This window comes from Anopheles stephensi, chromosome X, assembly GCF_013141755.1.
Source record: "Anopheles stephensi strain Indian chromosome X, UCI_ANSTEP_V1.0, whole genome shotgun sequence".
In the NCBI taxonomy this organism is placed as follows: Eukaryota; Metazoa; Arthropoda; class Insecta; order Diptera; family Culicidae; genus Anopheles; species Anopheles stephensi.
This window is the reverse complement of record NC_050201.1, coordinates 1,794,071-1,816,144: the sequence shown is the minus strand read 5'-3', so window position 1 is coordinate 1,816,144 and position 22,074 is coordinate 1,794,071. Positions and strand designations below refer to the sequence as shown.

At 48.3% G+C, this 22,074-nt stretch overlaps 1 protein-coding gene across 3 annotated transcripts in view; it reads right to left on the bottom strand.

Moving 5' to 3' along the window:
• Nucleotides 1-22,074, bottom strand: part of LOC118503297 (neurogenic locus Notch protein) — a 72,065-nt gene that overhangs the window by 10,613 nt on the left and 39,378 nt on the right. For all 3 annotated transcript variants that reach the window (XM_036036411.1, XM_036036421.1, XM_036036401.1), the window contains exons 4-8: nucleotides 17,045-17,316; nucleotides 16,762-16,963; nucleotides 9,713-9,846; nucleotides 1,461-1,973; nucleotides 1,181-1,363 (exon numbers count right to left, since the gene is read on the bottom strand). In XM_036036411.1, coding sequence (XP_035892304.1) covers nucleotides 1,181-1,363; nucleotides 1,461-1,973; nucleotides 9,713-9,846; nucleotides 16,762-16,963; nucleotides 17,045-17,316 — 1,304 coding nt within the window. The remainder of the gene's footprint in view (nucleotides 1-1,180; nucleotides 1,364-1,460; nucleotides 1,974-9,712; nucleotides 9,847-16,761; nucleotides 16,964-17,044; nucleotides 17,317-22,074) is intronic.

The window sequence follows — 22,074 nt, the reverse complement described above, 5'->3', positions numbered from 1 at the left end:
GTACCGGAGACATCGCTCGGTTTTGCGGAATGCCCACAGGGTCCCAAAGAAAAACCCTCAGCAGTTCCCGTTCTCGTGTGCTTGCGAGTCGCGCCGTGCGCCTGGGAAAACTGGCTCTTGGGTCGGATCCTGCCAAGCTGCAGTGCAACGGCGAATGCACAAAGCGTGGGTAAATCGTCATCCGTACGACTGCGGACGAACGACGTACACGACGGCTTCGAGACGATTGGCACACACCGTCCACCGTACGTGATTTGTATGTAAATTGGCCATCGTTCGCCGTGGTCGCAACACGGCGGTGCTGTGTGGTCACCGTCGGTACGACCCTGTTTTCCACCGGGATCTCTTGCACCGGGATCGAGAAAACACACACTCGCGTAGCACAACCATAAGCATTATCAAAGAAAGTGGGAGAATGCCGAGAATTCGTCAAATCAAATCCGGACTTTGGGTCGCGGCGGACCACAAAACCGTGGGACTTGTTTCCACCAAGCGAGTATCGCGCAATATGACAATAAGCTCGATGAGGGAGTTTTGTGTGTGTGTGTTTCGCACAAGAAATAATGATCTCACTCCGGTAAATCAAGATCAGCGTGCTGTTGGTCCTCCCGGAGTCCGGTGTCCGGTTGGCGACATGATCGAAATAAGGTCGCCGGTGTAGATCAACATATTTATCATATCTTGGAGTCTCTTTGTGGACTTCCGCCTTGCGATATAAATAAAACACAAAAAAAAACAGTATATGCAAAAGGCTGAACTTCTCTAACACCGGGTAAGTACCATCCATTAATCACCAACACAAGGGGCTGCACACCCAATCGAACGGACCGAAACGGGCCCATGCCCTAGTGTCAACCAGCCAAGAGAATGTGAGCGTAAGCTGGAACCAGAATAGTTCAGCATCTCTGACTGTACACGAACCACCAGTTGAAGTGTGGGCGTCTTAAGCAAACCAGAGCAACACGGAGCAACTCCGCCCAGAGTCCGGTACACAACACCATCGGGAACCGGTTTAATTGCGAAATCTGTTTTTTTTTTCGCTTACGGATGATTCTAGAGCGTCGGAGTCCCGTCGGCTAACGCTACAACCGCTCCTTTACTGGACTTTACTGAGTTGGGCTTTGCATCCAATCATCTTCTGGAAAGTCTCTTGGGACCAATGGAAGTAACAGACACTTACCTGGCATGCACACGCAACGGAAGGTACCAGGGTCGTCCAGACAGCTGCCCTGATTCTGGCACGGATGCGATTCGCACTCGTTGACGTTCGTCTCGCACCGTGGTCCGGTGAATCCTTGCGAGCAGTTGCAGGCGAACGAACCGGGCGTGTTCACGCAGATACCATTATGCTCACAGGGTGAACCTGCAAATAGAGAGAACAAAATTGCGTTAATTGACATTAGCTTGTCACTGCCGATCGACAACGCCACACACAGGCACACACACACACACACACTTACCCTGAACACATTCGTCAATATCCTCCGAGCAGTCGGTACCCTTGTAGCCGACCGCACACGAGCACGTGAACGATCCGTTGATTGGGCTGGTGTCACAGATTGCGTCCGCATGGCACGGGTTCGATGTGCAGGCGTCATCCAGATGGCACAGCAGCCCGGTCTTGCCCGGCGTACAGCGACAGTAGAAGCTGCCGACACCGTCGATACAGGTGGCACCGTTGAAGCAGGCCGCATCCACGCAATCGTCAATGTTGTTGCTACAGTCCGGCCCATTCCAACCGTTCACGCAGATGCAGTTGTAGCTGCCGTGCGTGTTCGTGCAGGTCGCCCCATTCTGGCAGATCGATGGCCGCAGCGCACACTCGTCCACATCGTTCTCGCAGAACTCGCCGGTAAAGCTGGACGGACAACTGCAGTGGTAGGCGTTGATGCCGTCCACGCAAGTGCCACCGTTCTGGCACAGATTACCCGGGCAGTCGTCCGTGTTCTCCTCACAGTTCTTCCCTTGAAAGCCTGCAAATGGGAACAAAATAGTCAACATTATTAATCGATCATTAGCCATCGTGTATCCATTGCAAAGAAACAAAGGACTTTAATATTCGCAAAACTTGTAACGGCAAGCGACGAACCCGCGTTTGAGGTAATATTTTCTAATATACATTTTCCAAGCTCTAATATCAATAAACCTTTGACATTTATTTCTCGCCTTCGCTAAAAACTTCGCCAACTTTGTACGGCTTTCGGTTACGGCACCTGTGTGTGTGTGAGTATATGCGTGAGACATTGGTATAGACAACGGTTTACATTGATGGAACGCACAACCCACAATGACGTGATCAAACAAACATGGTTGCACGGCCAACGAAGGCCATTAATTCGGCTGGTGATTAAACAAGAAAAGATGGAAAGATCCGTGCAGCATTGCATTGCCCGGAAGGTGTGTCTGGAGCTGGCTGGCTCTTCCAGTGAGGCTAGTTGGCTCATTTTCCCTCGATTCCCCGGGGGCAAAAACAAAAAAGATGGCCAACACATCATCCTTCCCATCGCCCCGGTACCAGTAAGGGGTTTGTCTCCGTTCCTGTAATCCACCGTTTTCCGGTGCTTATCGCTTCAATGTTCGCGACGGCATCGCGTGCACGAATCATTTACTGTTTCGATGTTGTTGCTCCAGGGGATCTGCGATTTGATATGCGAACAAGCAATGGAAGCGATAAAACAGAAAGAGGAGAGAGAAAAACACGGGAGTTCTCGTCTCGAAGGAAACAGCACAAAACATCATAGCGCATGCATTAAAATATTACGATCACGCATAAGCGACTGCAGAATATCTGCGCCTGGCCGATGGTATAGGAGAGCATAGCACACACATTCAAGCGATATTCGAGCGAGGCCTATTGAGATGTGTGTGTGTGTGTGTTTCTGAAGGGAACCTGCTCAGATTCCGACCAAACGAGGCAAAAGATTCGAATGGTGGTAATGGCCATACGACTGCGAGCAATCCGTAAGGATAGATAGAAAGGTGGTCGGGGCCAACAGTATTACGAAGAGAAATGTTCCACGACGCAAGCACGAACGCGCATCGGGCGCAGTCCAACGTGCGTGCGGCAGCAGCAGTAGAGCCCGGGTCGTCCACCGAGCAACCACCGGGCAAACAAAAATAGAAACGAATAATCCGTCCCAGCGCAGCCTGTAACGTACAGGAGGCACCAACCACCGATCTACATCCATTCAGAAACCTCGATTCCACCCAACGAATCCGTGTGCACGCACACACTAACCCAAACAGTCGGACAAGATACACCACCACCCGGACGGAGTAGAACAAGCACGGCGAGGACACGAACTTGGGCGAGGCGAAGACGGGAGAGCGTGGCGCGGAGTGGACTAACAGCATCACAGGCCGCGACAGACAGAGCCACCACCAACAACAGCTTGTCTGCGTGGTTTGCAGGGGTACAACAGTTTCCCACGGTTTCATATCTTGCTGCCATCACCTTCTACCCTGCAGCGAACTCGACACACTCTCTCTCACTCTCTCTCTCTATTTTACTCCATTTTTTTGCTTCTATTTTTCATATCTGTTTCTCTCCATGATTCCCTCTCTCTCTCACGTTCTTCTGGTGTCCAACATAAAGCAGCATATGATCGAAAGGAAGTGATCTTTTTTTATTCTTCGTGCGCAAGCTCATTTCTCACATACATTCATGCCATGTTGAAATCAGCAAGAGAGAGAGAGAGAGAGAGAGAGCCAGAGAGAGAGCACACCAAACGATCGCATTCATCCGTTAGTGAGATTCATTTTCAAAAGAAGCGAATTCGAGCACTCGGCTGATTTTTCGAGCAGATTTTAACGGATGAACTCCGGAGGATGGGTTCATCGGTGAGAAAGTTCATTTGCGTTTTGCGGACGTAAGTTTGAACAATTAGTGTACCAAAAATGTTGTTTTACCGCGTACCAAGGAAGCATCAAGTCCTCCAACAGGTCCTTAGCCGACTATTCAATTCTAGTCCAGTGAACCTCCAGTGAACACTCATCCCCTATATAACGAGGAGGAAAATAATCCGCACTCAATCAATGAAGAGCACACATGGAGATGGAAATAAAGTACAGGATATTGCTAGAAAGAAAAAGTTCTTGTTTTTTGACTCTTCTTAACCTTTCACCTCCGCGTGCAGCCTATCTGTTTGCGTACAATTATCGCTCACCGCGACTGCCTCGTTAAACTGCATATTTTATAACGCTCGCACGCAGATATATACAACAAAAAAAACCCCGTAGCAGGCGAGCACGGTAAGCATGATATGAAACAGCAGCTTTTTATGGCCCATCCGTTTCGCGGATAACGGCTCCGGAGTTACGCAAATTCACAATTCGCAACATTTATCACCAACCCCGGGGCTTGGTTTTACACTGCTTTAGTGGGTCACCAACCGCACCGCTTGCACGGGATCCGGCAACGGTGTGTTTAAAATGCAAAAACCATATCCCGAAAGGTGGATGTTGCGAAAAAAAAAACCCGAAAAAAGGTTCAAAGAAAGCCCAAAAAATCTTGCAGCTGCACGTCGCACCGTAAGGCGGCCCTGCAGCAGACCCAAAACAAAGAAGAGTAAACCCCGAGCGTACGGGAAGGTAAAACAAACCCCGGAAAAAAAACCTACACACACACACCCAGCATACGCACAGGTTCAGGCTCATCTACCGCGACGATCCTTTCTGGCCGTCCTTTACAGCCTTTATTCTCCAATACTTGCTGTTCCCACATGCACCGACGGGCGAGCGTTTTGGATGGTCTTGCGAAAACCAAAACCTTGCATCTGGGTTAGGTTTTAGGCGGAAATTTGACCCCGGCCAAGCTCGCGTTACAGCCGTGACAACACGTCGTCCTTTTCTGTTAGCCGTTTCGGTGCACCTCACCAGCCTGACAGGATAGCGCAGGTAAGCAGGTCCTGATGGCCTGAATCCCTGAACCCAGACCAAAAAAAAATGTTGAACGTTGAGAAAAGCAAATAAAAATCGATCCGAAAATGCAGATGCACCCGCGCACACAATCGCAGCAGGAGGAGAACATGACAAAACTTGATACGATTGTTCCCATCGGTCCTTGAGCACGCCACTGAGCCGAAGGGATATTTTTGATGGATTTGAGCTGTGCGAGTATGTGTGTGTGTCCTGGCTCGCAGATGAATTTTTATTTTAGTAAGCTTAAACTATTCATTTTCCTCTTCTTACGATTAAAATCAACATCCAAGAGAGTGATTTGTAGCACAGGGTGGTTCGTCGCTTGCGAACCGCACAAGTCTTTCGTCGCACAAAAAGACACAGGCAAACTCCACCAGTAAATCAAAAATAAAAGATGGAAAGGAATGAGAACCGGGCGGAAATATATCCCGAGGGGTTATTTTGCCATTTTGCTACGTAGGATATATGTTGATCAATGTTGGGGCCCGTCGCGATGGGGCCGAGTAATCATTGCAATTACGTATTGTGGTGCCCCGTATAAAATAAGATTGAATTTTGCGGTTCTGCGCTTAACCCTCGGACAAACACACACACACACGGCTAAGGTGAGTGGAATCAGAGAAGGAGAGAGAGAGAGAGAGAGAGAGAGAGAGAGAGAGAGAATACGTACACAGCGAGTAACATACATTAAAAAATGGCTAAAATCACCACTTCTTAAAGCCTTGCGGCGCATCGTTTCACGGAAGAAGCAGAAACGGCTTTTGCACGCGGTATTAAAAATCGTTAGCTCCCAGTGTGCGGCTCACGCCCAGCCCAGCGAATGTTCGTGTTTTTGCTTTGCCTTAATGGTTGCACCATGACTCGAGCGCACGTTCATCTGCAGGGCATAACAAAAACCACTGGCGAGCCTCACTCGCCACCCAGAGCAGCACGGTGGTGTAAAATGATAAATGGTTCGCTCTGGTTTGGCAGACCGCTCGCGCCGGCCTTTTTTTTTTTTTGTTTCTTTATGGGGAGCTCGTGACACCCGAAAGCGCTTTTGCTTCACCCAAGGGAAAACCGACAACGGCAAAACGGTTCGGAACAATCCCGGAAGTTACGCGCTTATTCCTTCCAGGTTTCCGAAGATCCTACCGGAGGAGTTTGTAGATGGCAAGCAAACGGGAGGATAATCTTGCCTCGCTGTCGTGAGACACGATAACGCTGCGAGCATTTTCGGGGTACGCGCGAGAACATTCAACCTCGTCATTCCAAACTTTAGAATAGAAAAAAGTAAATCGAAGGAATCAATCTTGGTGCTCTGGTGGAAGTAGTACAGGACTGCCCAAACAACCTAGATTGGTTGAAGAAGCAATCGATCAACGGCGTGCTACTGCGTACTCCACGGAGCACACATCCGGCTCGTCGGACGCGCTTAAAACATCTCCCGAACCAGGTTTCTATTTTGGAAACCGAACCACCGGAAAAGACTCATAAAAGCGGCCGAATTTTCCGACAAGTTAATGTTTGGGCCGTTTTTTCTTTTTGGTTTTGGATAGGGTCACAAGCGCCAAACGGCTGAGCATAGATGTCGCCATGCGTGTTGCCAGGAGAAGTTCCATCACGTACGGTGACTCCACATCGTGGGACACATCTCGGTATTCGAAGAAGAAAAAAAAAGCAACGACCAAGAGACTAGACGACGAACCCCGGGATTTCGCCTCTACCAACATGGGCGAAAGGGCATGGAAAGGAAAGGGAAAGAAAGCACTGGCCGTGTATGCGTCTGTGTCGTTGAATGTGTTGCGCGTGGTGAGTGAGCAATGCAGACCGGGATGAAACCACTGGGAACCGAGCGATTATGGACGCAAGAAAATGTGTTCGACTCAATCAGTCAGACCCCGTCCTCCCGGCACAGCGATCCACACATCCGACACAGGAACGTAGTGGAGCCGAATGGTGGCTTGGGGCTTTGGGTGGTCAGTTCCCCGGAGATCGTCGGCGTCTGAGTCTGAGAGCAGGAAGGAGGCGAGCTTGGGAATGAAAGTCTCACCGCCGGAATATTGGACGACGACCGAAAAGTGATCATGATGATGACGCTCGGGCGATGATGAAGATGGCTTGGAAGTTGGAGCGAAACCGTCTTCGTGATTACTCCGGGCGATGGAGCTGTTTCTTCTTCTCTCGATTCGATCCTCTTGCGAAACCCGTGCGGCCAAAAGCGCTCAAGAGATGGTCGAAGAAGCGAACGGTACGGTGAATATATTTACGGCGACGAGCACGTGAGACAAAGCCGCACCGCGCACAAGAACGAATGAATCGTCGATGGAAATCGGTTCTTTTGCTTGTCTGGATGGGATGGAGGCGAGGGCGAGGATGGTGCGGATCAAGGCATGATGATTGAAACGAAGAGAAGAGAGGGAATGAAATAACGAGAACAAAAAAAAGCACAACCACACGGGAGAGAGGTCCCGTCGGATTACGAGGGATTGCTGTTGTTAAGGAAAACCGAACGCACAATGAATCAAGACGCACCACGCACACTTATAGTGTCTCGAGTGTGTGCGTGATTTTTTTCTTTGTGTGGAGAACACATTAAAATCAAGATGATATTAAATGGGAAAAAAATTTTCGATGATGAAAATCTTACCGAAAACCACAAAGCTAACAGACAGATCTTACGCACACCAGCATGCGCACCGAACGCTGAGCTGCACACATACCAATCTCGAATGCAGTTGAAATATTATTCTTTATTTGAATTTTCTTCATTCTTGCTCTCGGGAGAACTTGGCAGAAAGAGTTAATTCGTGTGAAGACACTTTCCAACTGATGGCAAGTCTGGACAGTAAATTTCCACTCTTCATACCAAGCTGGAGCTCGAGAAGATCCTCCGAGACTCAGAGACGGAAACTACAGAGACTATGTTCTATATACAGATTCTGGCATATGCTGATGACATTTTGGTGTGGGGCTCTCCTCTCTAGCAGCAGCTTGAGCAGCATCGAGCCAGGCATCTCAACACTACCAAGAGGATCTCAGCTTTGAGGTCATCCACAACTTCATATATTCTGGGGTCAAAAGTCTGTACCAATAGCATAGATGATGAGATATGCTCAAGGATGCTTGACGAGACTAATGACTTGACATCTGACCATACTACAAGTCTCAGAAAACTTTTCTACTCAAAATACCTGTTACGATGGAAGAAGCTTCGTCCCAGTACTCACATATGCATCTGTGACATGGACTTTGTCCAAAAACGAAGGCCTCCAATATCTCTTCTTCAAATATTTTAGCCGTTCCAGGAACGCTTCTTGGCTCTAACGTGAAAATCCCATTTCCACATGTCCCAAAGTCGTTCTTCTTCCTGGACTCTATTACCTCAGGAGGTCCTGGCGAGCAAACACTGACTCTCTTGACTTAGTTTACCCCGTAGCCCGATAGTCAGACTTGCAGACAGGATTCATCTCAACGTCCAAACATCCCAAAAAGAAATTATGTATTATCTGAAGAGATCTGACGGTTCCTCTCCGTAATGTAGACTGCTGACGTCACGGTTTCGCAAAATTCTGGACAGTTACTGCTAAACACAATATATTTGATATTAATCATTAACACAAAGGAAACGTTCATCCCGAAACACACTCATACACGCGAGGAGAACCGTTTCTTCACAACGACACTCGCCCATTTTGATTGTTGATGGCGGGCACTTTGATTGTAGCGGTTGCTGTTGTTGATTGTTGATGTCGGGTTTGATTGTTGCCTGCTGCCTTCCTGCAATCCTGTTGACACGTTGACACGAAAGCCTTACGCTAAGAAGCTTAAGATGCATTTTCTTATTATTTTCCATCCCGGGACACACATCGTACGCAAGGTGCAACAAATAAAATGCGATTTGCAACACAAGACGGCAGGCAACGAGAGGAGAGAAGAAAAAAAACTGCGCACGAATCATTCCAATCGTCCGGTTTCCTCTATTCACACCCCGATTTCGATCGCCGGGGTGATGATGGATGATGATTTTGATGGGGTTGATCGTCTGCAACAATTTAATGCAACGCGGCGGCCATTCATTGCTCAACCAGCGCTTGCCGCAAAACCGCCACCACCGCGACGTGAGTACAAAAGCGTACGAGAGTGTGTGTGTGTTTTTTTTGTATTGAAAGCGGAGAAAAATGCGCAATTTAATTCGATTTCCATTTCAACCCCCTCGATTGCTACTCTTCTCGGCCTTTCCCTCCCCCTGCTCGATAAGGGACGAGGTGTGGCACTCACTAGGAAGCATTATAAAAAAAAGCTACAAAATCAAGCAATCAACACATCGCTTCTCCTTATGTCTGTCTGCGCAAAACGGTGAGAATGGTGAATTTAACAGCAAAAAAGGTGTCCATTTTTCGCTTCCTCTAAAAAGGAACCGCAACCACGCTTTTATGCTCTCTCCACACACACACACACTACACACTCACAGAATAATGGATGATCTGTGCAGGTTAACAATGTAGGGCGCGCGCGTACGGCCGCGGCGCATGTGACGACGATGTGTGAGAATGGCCCCAAACAGCACGGAACTGCAATTTGAATGCAATTGAGCGGACGGGTGGAAAATAGAGCATCACAAGTGGGTGTGTACGTGCAACGGGCAGCACACTTTTGATCGCAACAAATGAACATCCATCCGCCATTTATGATTTATTGTTACCCATCCCGAGCGTGCCTTCTTTATCTCATTACCGCCACGCTGTTACCGTTTCCCGCCTTCTGAAGCCAATTTCGTTGCGAGAGCTCACACAAGCTTAGCATTACTTACCCGGAGGACATTTGCATTCGTAGGAGTACTTGGTCGATTGCTTGCAGGTGCCACCGTTCTGGCAGGGTGACGGTGAGCACGGGATGTAGCCGGACTCGCAGTTCTTCCCGGTGTAGCCCGGTTCGCACATGCATCTGGAAAGGGAGATAGAAGAACATAGACAACATTGTAACATTGATCGGAACTTTCATTTTGGCGTTTGTGGATGGATTCTTGCGGTGGCTTAAAAATAGACAAAGGCTTACAATCTATCTTGGAACTACAGAGACATCCTGATGTCTTGGGATAGGGAAGAGGATCTGGAAGAAGGCATAGCAAGAGTTGAAGTCAAAAAGACGGACAAGAGATGGTTGAAACCCTTGGTTGAAGGCATCTAAAGGCAACAACAAAAAAGTGTTCAAACATCAGCTATATCTGACTATATCACCTACATGGGAGACTTAGCTATAGCTGACATTAGTCTACGTATAAGACCTAGCAGCTTTCCCTGGAGGAGCAATCCATATTCATTAAAAAGTATGGACATAGCAATACGGCCTGGCCGTATTTTATGAATAAAAAAAAGTATGGACAGCGCTGTGACTAAGCCCTGGTTATCCGCAGAGTGGGAGATCTCTGGTGGCTTAGGTGATACCCGTTGCCGATCTTCACATGACAGGACCTAGAATCCCACCAGGACCTGTTCCTCTGTAGTGAGGACTGCTCAACTCCAACTACATCATATAAAGAAGTCTAGTACGCCATTAGATATCCAACATTACCTAGCATGTCTTCAAGCCAACAAGAGAGCAGTCATCTAGTTTCTTTACTTATCTGTTTGAGAATTCTTATAGCATTGCTATCTATCTGTAGATACATGAATCTAGTATTTGCCCTTTTTTTCTCACCCCTCCTACACCAACCACCCCGAAGATCTTAACATCCCTCCCTAATGGAAAAAAACCCTCCTTCACGAGTACCAAACGATACGAAATTTTATCACGTCCAGTGCGCACAAACCGACCAACACGGACACAGAATTGCAACGTCCTGCAGCATAAAAATGCCGCACCACAGCACGGCAAGTCTCGAACGCCATGCACCACAAGCTTTGCCACAGCAACACCAAAAGTGGACAAAACGGAAGCGCTAAAAGGAAACTTGCTCGACGCACACACGACACTCTGCGCGCCGGTCACAGCCCAACGTGTGGAGCCCACCGAAAGGATAGGAAAGAAATACGAATGGACAAATGGAGCGCACTGGAGAGATGGAGAGGAGTGGCGGAATTGGGGACCGATGGCTGACAAAAGGAAAACGGGCGAAAACCGCACTTGAAGCCGCTTTTGCCATTTTCGGACGCACTGAAATCACTCCATGAAAGGATTGGAAAATGTGCTGAAAATGGTATGTCAGGGAGGGGAAGTTGTAGTGGTGGTGGTTTGCAACAGTATGTTGTCAACCGAGCATCACGAGCCGCAACGCAAAACGCACCCGTCCAAAGGGAACGCTTGACCATTGCCGAACAAACCCGCAAAAGGGCAGTATCTGCGGTTACGTTGAAGAGTTTTTTCTTCTTTATTTTATTTAATTTTTTTTTTATGTACATATTTCCTCTCTACATCTTGTTTTTCTTGTGCAAATAGATGCCTTCACTGTTAGAGACGTTTTGTACCCATTTTTGGTACAGAAAAATGCTTCCCTGTTCCCTTCGTGCGTGTGTGCGCGCGCGCACGCTCGCTGGAGAATGTTGGACAAGGTCCAGTGCGATACGAACGATTGAAACGGGCAGCTAAGCGACGAACGCCCGGCCCGTTTTCTTTACCAGCGCAAACCGCAGCGGTGGACAGAATTAATCAGTCGAGCTACTGGTGAGCTGAATTAGGAAACTTGCGGTACGTTTTGTATGTGTGGAATTGTTGAATCACTTGAGAGAATGTTTCAAATGAACTGTGGAATATTGCAAGCTCCGGCGTAGGGCTCTGCTATCATATAATGGATTCTTGCATACATTTACAAACAATTTAAAATGATAAAAATAATCAAATATAAAATATAAAATATTACTTTTATGGTGTTTTTCGATACAAATTACGGTAAAAATGTCCCAAATTCGCCATGCCTTTTTAAACAAATTTTTGTTTTGTTTCAACGACGTTTCGTTTACTGCTTTCTTTCAACTTTTCAACCAAACCCAAAATAACCCAAATTCTGATGCATAGCGCTGAAGTGTTTTCTGCTATTTGCTTCTGAATGAAAAATTCTTCGTAAGCAGTAAGCCACCATTTATTATTTTTTGTTTGTTTGCCCAAACCCCTTTCATTCGATTCTTTACCGAACGAGCGTTCACAGCCGCTGTACAAAAAAACGCACCCCGTCATCAGAAAGCATTTTTGAGGTTAAAGTGTACGCCAATGCTTTGCTTGAAAGAATCCAACTTATATTATTTTTTTAAAATGTGAAGGTTTTGTTTTTGTAACAATTCATTGGCAAAAAAAAAATTCTCACAAGGTGGAAAAGTTCTTCGCAACTTTTTAAAAACATCTGGCCAAGGCTGGTAACCGTATCTGTGAGGTTTTACTCGCAATTTTTTACTCCAAAAATTTTAACAAAATTTTAAAACTTCTACTTCGCAGAAATAACATCCACTCAGCTCCAAGGAAAAGCCGAAAAGACAGCACTGTTTTTAATTGACGAATTTAAAAAAAAAAAGAGAGATAATAAAACCAGACAGACAGTCCGCAAAAATTATGACTGCCACAAACTTTATGCTTTAATGAAACTGTTGACATTTGGAAAAGAAAAACACAAACGATAACCTCCGTCGTCTTTTTTTTTCGTTACACAAAAGACCCCAAAAATAATATTTATAAAAACAATTTTTGTCCACGCGAAAGCCCACAGTGTTGTAAATATTTGGACCAGCCGCAAAAAAAGGAAAGAAAAGGTGTCATCGTAGGCGGAGGCGTTTTGTTTTTGTACAACAACCTCGCACACCGAGGAAAAAAAAATGGAGCAAATAACCTCAGGACACACCACCCGTGCTCTTGATTTCGTGCTTACGGTGTCGTTTCTAGTTTTGGAGTGTCGGATGTTGGAGGACCGTTGCGTTGATTTTGGTCTCAACGCACAAGGATTCTGATCTACTATGCATTAAAAGAATTAGGCATTAGGAGATGAGCAGGACCAATTCTCCTACTCCACAGAGACCAAGAGTTAACCATCTCTATTTCGAAGAGTGTTTCTGTTGGCTAGGTTAGTTTAGAGAGACTCCGAGTCATTAGACATCATATGCCTCATATTATTGTTTTTCCAGACAGACCCCAGACCCGGACGCACTAACGCAAGCACCTTTTTTTGCCATGCTGTGTTACGACGAACAAGCAGTATTATTTTCCAAACATCAGCGCGCAAGTATTCGCCACCGTCTGGGCGGAAGACATCAGGGCACAGTAAACACGCTCGTAACGAAAGTGAGTTTCCCAGACAGCAAACAAACGCTGTCGCAAAGTTGGGTGGAAATTTGTACACCGATTTGTACATTTCTTCGTGCAGTTCGTTCCCGATTCGGGAACTCGTGTTACCAAATGCAGCGATGCAGTGTAGCGTCAACTTCACACAGGTAGTTTGAGGCCTGTGCTTGGACATACACGAGCACGAGTCGTCCGGAGTGTCCGGAGGCCCGTTTGGCGAATCGTATTGATTAATTCGTTACGCGGGGCGCTATGCGACAACAAACGAGCGGAGTGGACGAGTGCTATCGGAGAGGGTTTCTCACGCGCCCCAAGCAAGAAGTCCCCGGTGACGGATGTCTATTTTTGGGGAGTCGAAGTAATTGTATCTTGAGTGTGTGGTCTTGGTGTGTCCCGGCGGGGGGAAGGGCGTTCGAGCCGCTCAAGAGTACTTATGGACCGTGCCACGTTATACGTCAAGAAAAACCCCTCGTACAGGTTGCGCACGTTGGATCACCTTCAGACGTTGTGCTGCTAGAGATTACTCACCAACAACAACAAAAACACCCTCTTGAACTCCAACGTCAGCTCGAACCATCTAAGACTACCCGGACAAACTCGGTAGTCAGTTCGCGACGCTGGAGTCCTCGCCAAGACATCCTCCCGACGGTATGACCCTCTCGCTCTCCATCAACCTCCTCCAAGTCTCGATGCTAATTGCACGGTATAATTTCCAACGCCACCGGACACCGGACATGTGTTCCCCGATTCGGCCGGTGAAGGATGTCAGCATCTTACCGGTGGTTGAGTGCAGACTGAAAGGTAAATTGCAGGGTTTCGGGAACTGCAATCACGGCACCAACGTGTGTGCCGCGACGAAGCACCTCCGGGAGCGAGAATTGCGAACACCGAAAAGGGTCCCCGGGTTCGTGGTGGTTTAGATTCTTCCAGTGCCTGGAGACCATTAGACACACTCTGTCTGTCCGTCCCAAGTAAGACTCTGGGTCATACGTATCTCATCCCCCGGGGAAATCGGGGAAAGAAGCGGCAAGAGCTAAGAGAAACCATTGGGCCACACCACCAACAAAACCTATTGCCCGGATACGTGAAAGCGTCATCGATGTTTGGCTACGGCGGTGAGGCTCTCTTTCTCTCTCACACACACACACACACTGGGGAACCTCACTTCACCATGATTGACAACTTCCCAAACATGCTTGGGAACAATTCCGATCGAAAAACGCAGGAAGAAAGCTAATAAAACACCACAGTACACAGTGGTCCTCCCTTGGTTTGGCTTGGTGTGTGGCTCTTCCAAAAAAAAACAACAAAACAACAACAAAAAAAGAGTACAAAGTTGTGCCCAGATAAACGGGTGACTAACAGCAGCAGCTACGTTAGAGGAATAGGAAAGGCTTAGGAGCGCGCGCGCACACACATGTGACGTGGTCCCTTCGAATGTCTTGGACTCTCCGCCAAGGGTAATGTTATGGAGAACGCCATCATCATCATCAACATCAACAGCATCAAGCATCGGGCATCATCACCTTTCACCGTGATTTTGTTGCTTCAAAGACGATGATGACTCGACGTCAACGGACGCCTCCGACCTATGTAGAGTGGTAACGAGTGCTCGTAAGAGAACAATCTCCCTCTCTCGCTCTCTCTCTCTCTCTCTCTCTGTCTTGCTTCCTCAATCTATCTTTCTGTTACTGCGTCCAACCACAATCTCTTCCTTCGCCTCGTACGTACGTCATCGTACAGCTGGATAGACGGCAGCTGGGAAGAATTGTTGGAGGAAGCTGTGCGCGAGGCAACGGGCCACATATCTGCCTTACGATCGAGTGAACGATCGAACGAGTAGTCGGTCTGAGAGCCCTCCATGCGCTTAAATTGCCTGGGACGCCCGGCAGCTGCTCTTCACGCGCCCGAACCCTGATGCTGGTCAATGAACTGCAGAACCGCGTTATGAATCTACTTCTACCGAAAATGCTAGCCATTGCCGAATTTTTGGAGGTGGAAGCGAACCTCATCATCACTACCACCACAAAACCCACAAGTACAGTCTGAAGCAAACAAAGACTTGCAGAGGCCTCACTTCCTAGGGTACATCTCGATGGCTGGGACTCGATTTACAACCTGTGAGCGAACGACTACAGGTGTAGCGCCATCTACCGGCAAACAGAAGATGGCATTATAAGCACTAAACACCGCGCAACGCTCTGGGACGCCATATTACACCAAATTATTAAAAACAATCTTCCACACCAACCAAATTAGCGCTGGACGCTGCTGCTGCTTCGGCGTTCCCAGCGGTCCAGCTGGGGGATTTTTTATGGGTGCTTCATTTTTTTTAAATATTTATTACCATTAGAGAGCTTCACCACCGGTATGAAGTGATAATATAACTCCAACCGAGTCGGAAAGTAGAGCGAGTTCTTCACCTCCACTTTCCCCCCCCCCCCCTCTCTCTCTCTCTCTCTCTACACCCATCAGACTTTCCCAATAAAACATGATATAAAAATAAGGGCAATAAAGACAGAAGAATGCCGTCGTGCAATAAAATAAAAAAATAAAAAACAAAGCGTACCAAATATGCTGGAAAAGGATGATGGTGGGCGCTACTGCTGGCAGCGCTCCCTAGCGGTTCACGCGCGAAACCGGCTCCTCGGAACCGGTAGCGGCAGTGGTTAATAGCACCAAGCCAGGCCAGCCATTGCTTGACGCGAGTGAGATAAAAATTATTTCACAATCACAGCACCCAGCCACAGCTCACCCGGTACTAATTTAGCGAAATAGCCCTTCAGGGCACCTGTTGGCACTGTCCACCTGCTCTCTTGCCCTGCTCGCTCCATCTCGTGGCCCTAACGGACTACTGCACCGGTTTCCCGAATGCAAATGTCTACCGGATTGAAATTGATTATAGAGAGCAGAGCAGCCGGGCGTTCTAATTCCCTGAACTCCTCTTGTTGCTGCTGTTCAGACGGCAATATAGCAGGTTTGGGCTGATAATTGCATGCGCTGCAAATCTGCAAAACCTTCGTCACAGTTCCGGAGAATGTGATCCCTCACATCTCTGGTTCCCATTGGAAACAATATCATAACCCGAAAGCGATGGTAGACGATGCGCAAAAAGAGCAACCCGTCTAACAACCATCAGGGTGAACTAATTAGACTACGCACACATTAACCAGCGATACATTCGGTTCAACGATCCGCGTTCGAAGTTCGGAGCGGAGATGGGGCCAATTGTGGGGGGAAGCATTCTTTTCCATTACCCAGCATCGGCAGAGTCTAACCTCCGGGCAGCTGGTGCAGAAGCGGGCAGAACAAAACCTCCGACAACCATCTGGTGTCTGGAGGAGGGGGCAAAATACGGAGCAACACAGCATCGATGTGCTGAGATTTCAGGGCCGAACCGACGACCAGTGACGGAATTTCTCTCTTCAATTCCTTTTTGCGTTTGCTAATTAGTATCAGTGAAGGAACCAAACTTAATCGGGCGAATTTGGAGTATGAACCATATCGAGCTGTTTCCAGATTGAATTCTCGATACGTATCCGCATCGTCAAATGGACGCGTTCCTACATTATGTAGCTGCGTGTTTGAGATACTTACTGATAAGAACCGTGCGTGTTGACGCACTTGCCATTGTTTTCGCACGGATTCTTCAGACACTCGTCAATGTCGTCCGCACAGTACATGCCACGGAAGCCTTTCGGACAGATGCACTTCACATGCCCGTTCGGCGATAGCGTACAGGTGCCACCGTTCCGACACGGTGAGGAAGCGCACAGATTCTGCTTGTCACAGTGTTTGCCTACGAAGGAAAGAAGTGAACAGGTTAATATATCGCCCAATTCCCTAGCGTGTATCTCTCTGCGTGACACGATTCGCTTACCTGAATAGCCGGTCGCACAGATGCAGGTGTAATCGTCCAGTGTCTTTAGCTTGCAGTTGCCACCGTTGTTGCACGGTGACGAATCGCACGCATTCTTCACCGGTATCTCGCACAGGCTCGCGGTATAACCGATCGGGCACCGGCACGAAAACGATGGTATACCGTCGCGGAAGGTCGTCTCGCAGATGCCGCCATTCTGGCAGCGGGGACCGGCCGCCGTGTGGCACGGATTTGGAAAGTCGCAGAAATCTCCAGTATATCGTGACGTACAGCTGTGGAGAAGAAGTATAGGGGAACAAAGAGAGAGAGAAAGATTTTAGTAACTCATTTACTGGTAGGTTGATATAGAGTGGTTGCGTTGTAAGTGCCAGATACATAAACTACGAAACTTTACGACCCTCGCCGTGCTCGCTGGCACGGTTTCGAGCGGGCCGTTCAATTATTATGATGCGTGCAACAGGGCGCCATGATACGGGAACGAAATCTGGGAGAAAACAAAAAGATATCCCACGGGTCAGACCAGCGACCACACACGTAGGCAAGGTACCGTGCGCCATCATCAAGGAAAGCTTAATCTTCCAATGACGCGGAGCTTTCGGAGCAGCCAGCGGGCTCTCGCATCTTATGGATTGGAATTCTGAGACCTTCATTTTATCACCCTTCATAATCGTTGGTTAAGTTCCGCACAGCGCCACGTATTCTCACCGTGCACATAGACCAAGTTCGGGATACATCTCCAGCTAGGTGGATGCTGTGTGACAGTTCCCAAAACTCTGCGCCCAAGCAGCAGAGTGCAGCTCTAATAGTGCGAGTTCTATTATCCAGCAGTTAGGCAAGTAATTAAATGTACTTTGCTGGCACTTTAAGCGGACGCAAGTGGACCAATTTCGGACGCACCACCAAGTCGTCACGTCCCGAAACATTCAACGCGAGTGAAAGTTGCTACGCGGGACCAGGGTACGCGGATCCAAAGGCACCAACCGAGATCCATCCCCGCGATGTCGCGGTTTGGGAAACGAAAATTAGCAAATCTCGTTCGGGACAGGTCTGTATAGTAGTGCCACACCGCGAGAAAAAAGGTGACGGTGCTGTTCGCCCAGAGTGCCCAATTACACGTGAGCTCAAAGCACTCTTCTTTCACCATCGTACCAACACCGTGGGAGTGTTTGGGGACTCTAAGCCTCGCGTGAGAACTGGCCACCGGCTGGCCGTGCGGGAATAAATTGCACAATCCTCTCTGTGGAGGAGATGTTGCTGCACCGCTTGACATGTAAGATGATGTCTCGAAGAACGCGATCGCCGGATCGAAGTTCTGCTTCCGCGACAAAAACCCACCCTTGGTGCGGTTGTTCTAATCGACCGGACCGAATTGCACGACGAGAACATCCATTGTGTGTGCCATCATCATCATTTTCGGACCATCCAACATTTCCAGCAGTGCTCACTGACTTTGTCTCCACGCTGCTCTGGCACATGGTGATCTGGTTTTCTCATCTCCGGGCAATGGGATATTCTCAGCATCGCAACGGCCACAGAAACCATCGCCATCCAACCAGGTCAGATTGTGCTGATTCGATTCGCTGACTAATCGAAAAGCAGCCTACGAGATGACGAGAACCCATTAGCACCGCAGGTAGCCACAACTCCGAGTGTTCCCGAGGCTCTTGTGATCACGACGGCGATCATCTACCGAATCCATCCGCTCCGGATCTCCACACGCTAGGCGCGTGCACGCTCACACCCGTACGCCTAGCCTATTCAGCATTACATTTCCCATAGAGACTTTGTCCGTGGCTAGTTTATAGCATTGCACCACACAAAAGGTAAAGAGGGTGAGCGTGCACACGCGCTCCTCCAGAATGCCACCAGCTACCCCACACCACCCAAGAGAGCGACGAGCACACTGTTGCTGTTCATTACATTTTCTGTTCTCTCAAATTAACTCCCCACGCGGATGTGAGGTGTCTGATGCGCCGGAGGCAAAACATAAAAATCTTCCCTTCTGGCTTCTGTGGCTTTCGTTACGGTCCTGAAGTCCTGGGGGTCGCGTTGGGTGGTACTAGAAGCAAGAAAACAAAACAAGCTGCCAAGCTTTGTGTGTGCTGTGCTATTAGCCACTGCGGGTGGTGAAACACCCTACACTTCTGGAGCGGCCGACCGGTACACCATACCGAGTGGGAAGGATGAGAATGCTGGGACGGTAATAGGAGTCGCCCGCGTAGATAAGTACCTTCCCCCAAATGGAGACGACATCCACCAGGGATGCTGCGCTGTTGTTGGAAGTCCAATACTAAAAGGGCGAGTGCAAAAAAGCGACAGCTGAAAAGATGTCGCCAATACCTCTGACAGGGAGCAGCGACTCGTCACACAGCAACAGGTAGTACAAAAAACCAACATGCATCAACTTCGACACGTCATCTCTTCCTTCCTTTTGCGATCGTTTCGAGGGACCCCTCTACATTGAAGGGTTTCTCTGCATCCGCTACCAGCTACATTGAGAGTCCTCTTTGTGGTTGCGGTTTCTTCGCAGATTCCCTTTTTTCCTGCCAATACTAAGTTCCAGTGTTTTTCGCTACGGTTGTCATTCAATATCGGTGGGATAGCCAGACCCGTGACGTCCTCGAGCTACCGGACAATGTTTGCTAAAATAACAATTCTAAACTCGTCGCCCAACCTGAAGACCTAGAACATTCTCTGGACTGAGAGTGGACAGGAATTCTTCGGAACTTCAAAAATAGACGTGCGCCATAGCTAATGTCTGGACGGATGGACCCCACGAGGACACGCACATGTGTACGACACATTTGCCCCAAAAAGTGAATGATCAAAACCTTTCCAAAGGGGGAACAAACAACAACAGGAAAATGCTTACAGACTCGCGCAACATGTGTCGTCGCTGAGGACGTTCCGATCTTCATCTGGAGATGCTGATCTTCCGCAAGCATAAAACTAATTTTATTGCTTTTCCGGTTGGATGCCATGGCGGTGTGTTGCGGTGTGCAGGAAGCGACCCTCACCGTCGTACACGCGCCTCCTATGGGAAAGCATGATAGTTGGTGAGCTTATTTCTTCTTGTTGGACGTCTGTTGTTTTCTGCACTAATCCTTAAGCACACTCTTGAGGTTCTTCGCTCAACTCATTCGCTCACCATTTGCACAAGCGTTTCATTAATTAAACGAAATGATTAACGCGCGTTGCGATGCGACTTCAGAGTATCCTCTTTCGGCTCTCCCTCATTGACCAAACCCCTACTTCAGACTTCAAGAGCACAAGAGAGCACTGGTTGACGACGATCTCGCATCATCACCAGCGCCAAAAACTCCGGATCGATCGGAACCAATTTCAATCAGAGTCGGTGACGAAGCAACAATGCGAACATCGGGGAAGAAAAGCCGTCACGTCCGATAAACTGAGCACGAATCAACTCTTCCCGAGTTGGACACGGAGAGGCGTAATACGATACGATACCCCGGTTTTGCGCTTGTTGCGCGACCTTCCCAACCGGCTATCGAGTTTCGCGTGTACGGTGAAAGGTGAACACCAGAACTTTACCTCTATTTAGCCAACATCACACACACACACAGGATGCATCCATGGAGGAAGAAGACTGACCGGACCGGGGCCCAAAGTGTGTTTCTTCTCTAGTCTCTTGTGCGGATTCAGTAGCGTTGGTGGTAACGATAATACGCCCTCAGCAGATGGTGAGATCTCGTTCGGAAGCCTTTGCTAGATCTGTCTGTGGTGAAGGTGGACGAGTTCACAACCTCAAAGCTACCAGCAAAGTCCCATAGTACTAATGGCGGACCGTACAGCAAAACCGTGGGCGTAGGTGAGATATCTGGACATCCCTTAACACCGTACCACCACTTATCAGACGCTCGCTATCAGCCGGTGGCTGCCGATCAACGCCACCACCGTAACCTTCGTAGGCGGCGACCCTCAACTCTCTTTCCACTGTTCCATTCTGACATCCTGACACAACGGCCACAAGTACTAGTGGTAATTAAAGCACCGGAGCGCTACCAGCACCTGGGCGTCTAGTTACTGACGGCAGCCGCTTTAACAAGTGAGACCCCGGAGAGAGAACCGGTTTGCCTACAGCGCGATCTCTAGGTTACCATTTTCCTAAGCCCACAAACAAGCGGAGCACAGCGCGTCTGCACAGATCGCCCCTAAAATCGCCCGCCTCTTGAGATGGTTGGCATGTGATAGCAATTAAGGTGCCTATCCTCTCCTAGTAACAACCTCCGAGATCTCTAGGATCTTTCTACTCGAACAGCAAAAAAAAGCTCCAGCAAAAACCAAAGCGGTAATACTTTAAGCGATTACAATGATTATAAGAAAACGATAAATAAATGGACACACAGGACAGTCTGAGCTCTTTTAGGGTTCACAAGCTATCTTGAGAGGTTTTTTTCTTTACCGGGGTTTCTTTCATCGATCGATTATTTCTTCCCGACTGTAATCTGACCCCCAAAAGTTGACCGCCGGGCGCAACAGGAATGCCATTTTTTTGGGCAAACCCATCACAACGATTTGACAGGTTCGCCGTCGTCGGCAAGTGATCAAATTACCCAGTCTATCGCTCTATCGAACTTCGAAACACTACCAAGAAGAGAACAACTTCCTTTCGCCAAGTTTAATTAAAATTCCAAAATCCGGGGAGAGCGCATACGATAAAGGCTATAAACTGTTACGGAAGAAAAACACACAGAATCCTTTCGAGTTGCAATATTGGACGGGTCAATATCCGCTTGGACCTTTTAACCTCAGAGCCGAAAAGAAAAAATTGTATTCTTCACAGATTACACCAGGCCCGCCTGCATTAATAAAGCCGACCGACTAATTAATTCTGCACAACCTGTGCATGAAGACTCTTTCCCGCTCGCTTGCGAGAGCTTCAGCCAGACTGTCATAAAACACCAACTTGACTTTCAATCTTTGGCAACGCAAAATTGGGTGACTTTATTGCACTCCGCAACCTATGTTTATCGTTTTATTTGTCTTTCTTTATTGCACCGAGAGTTGCG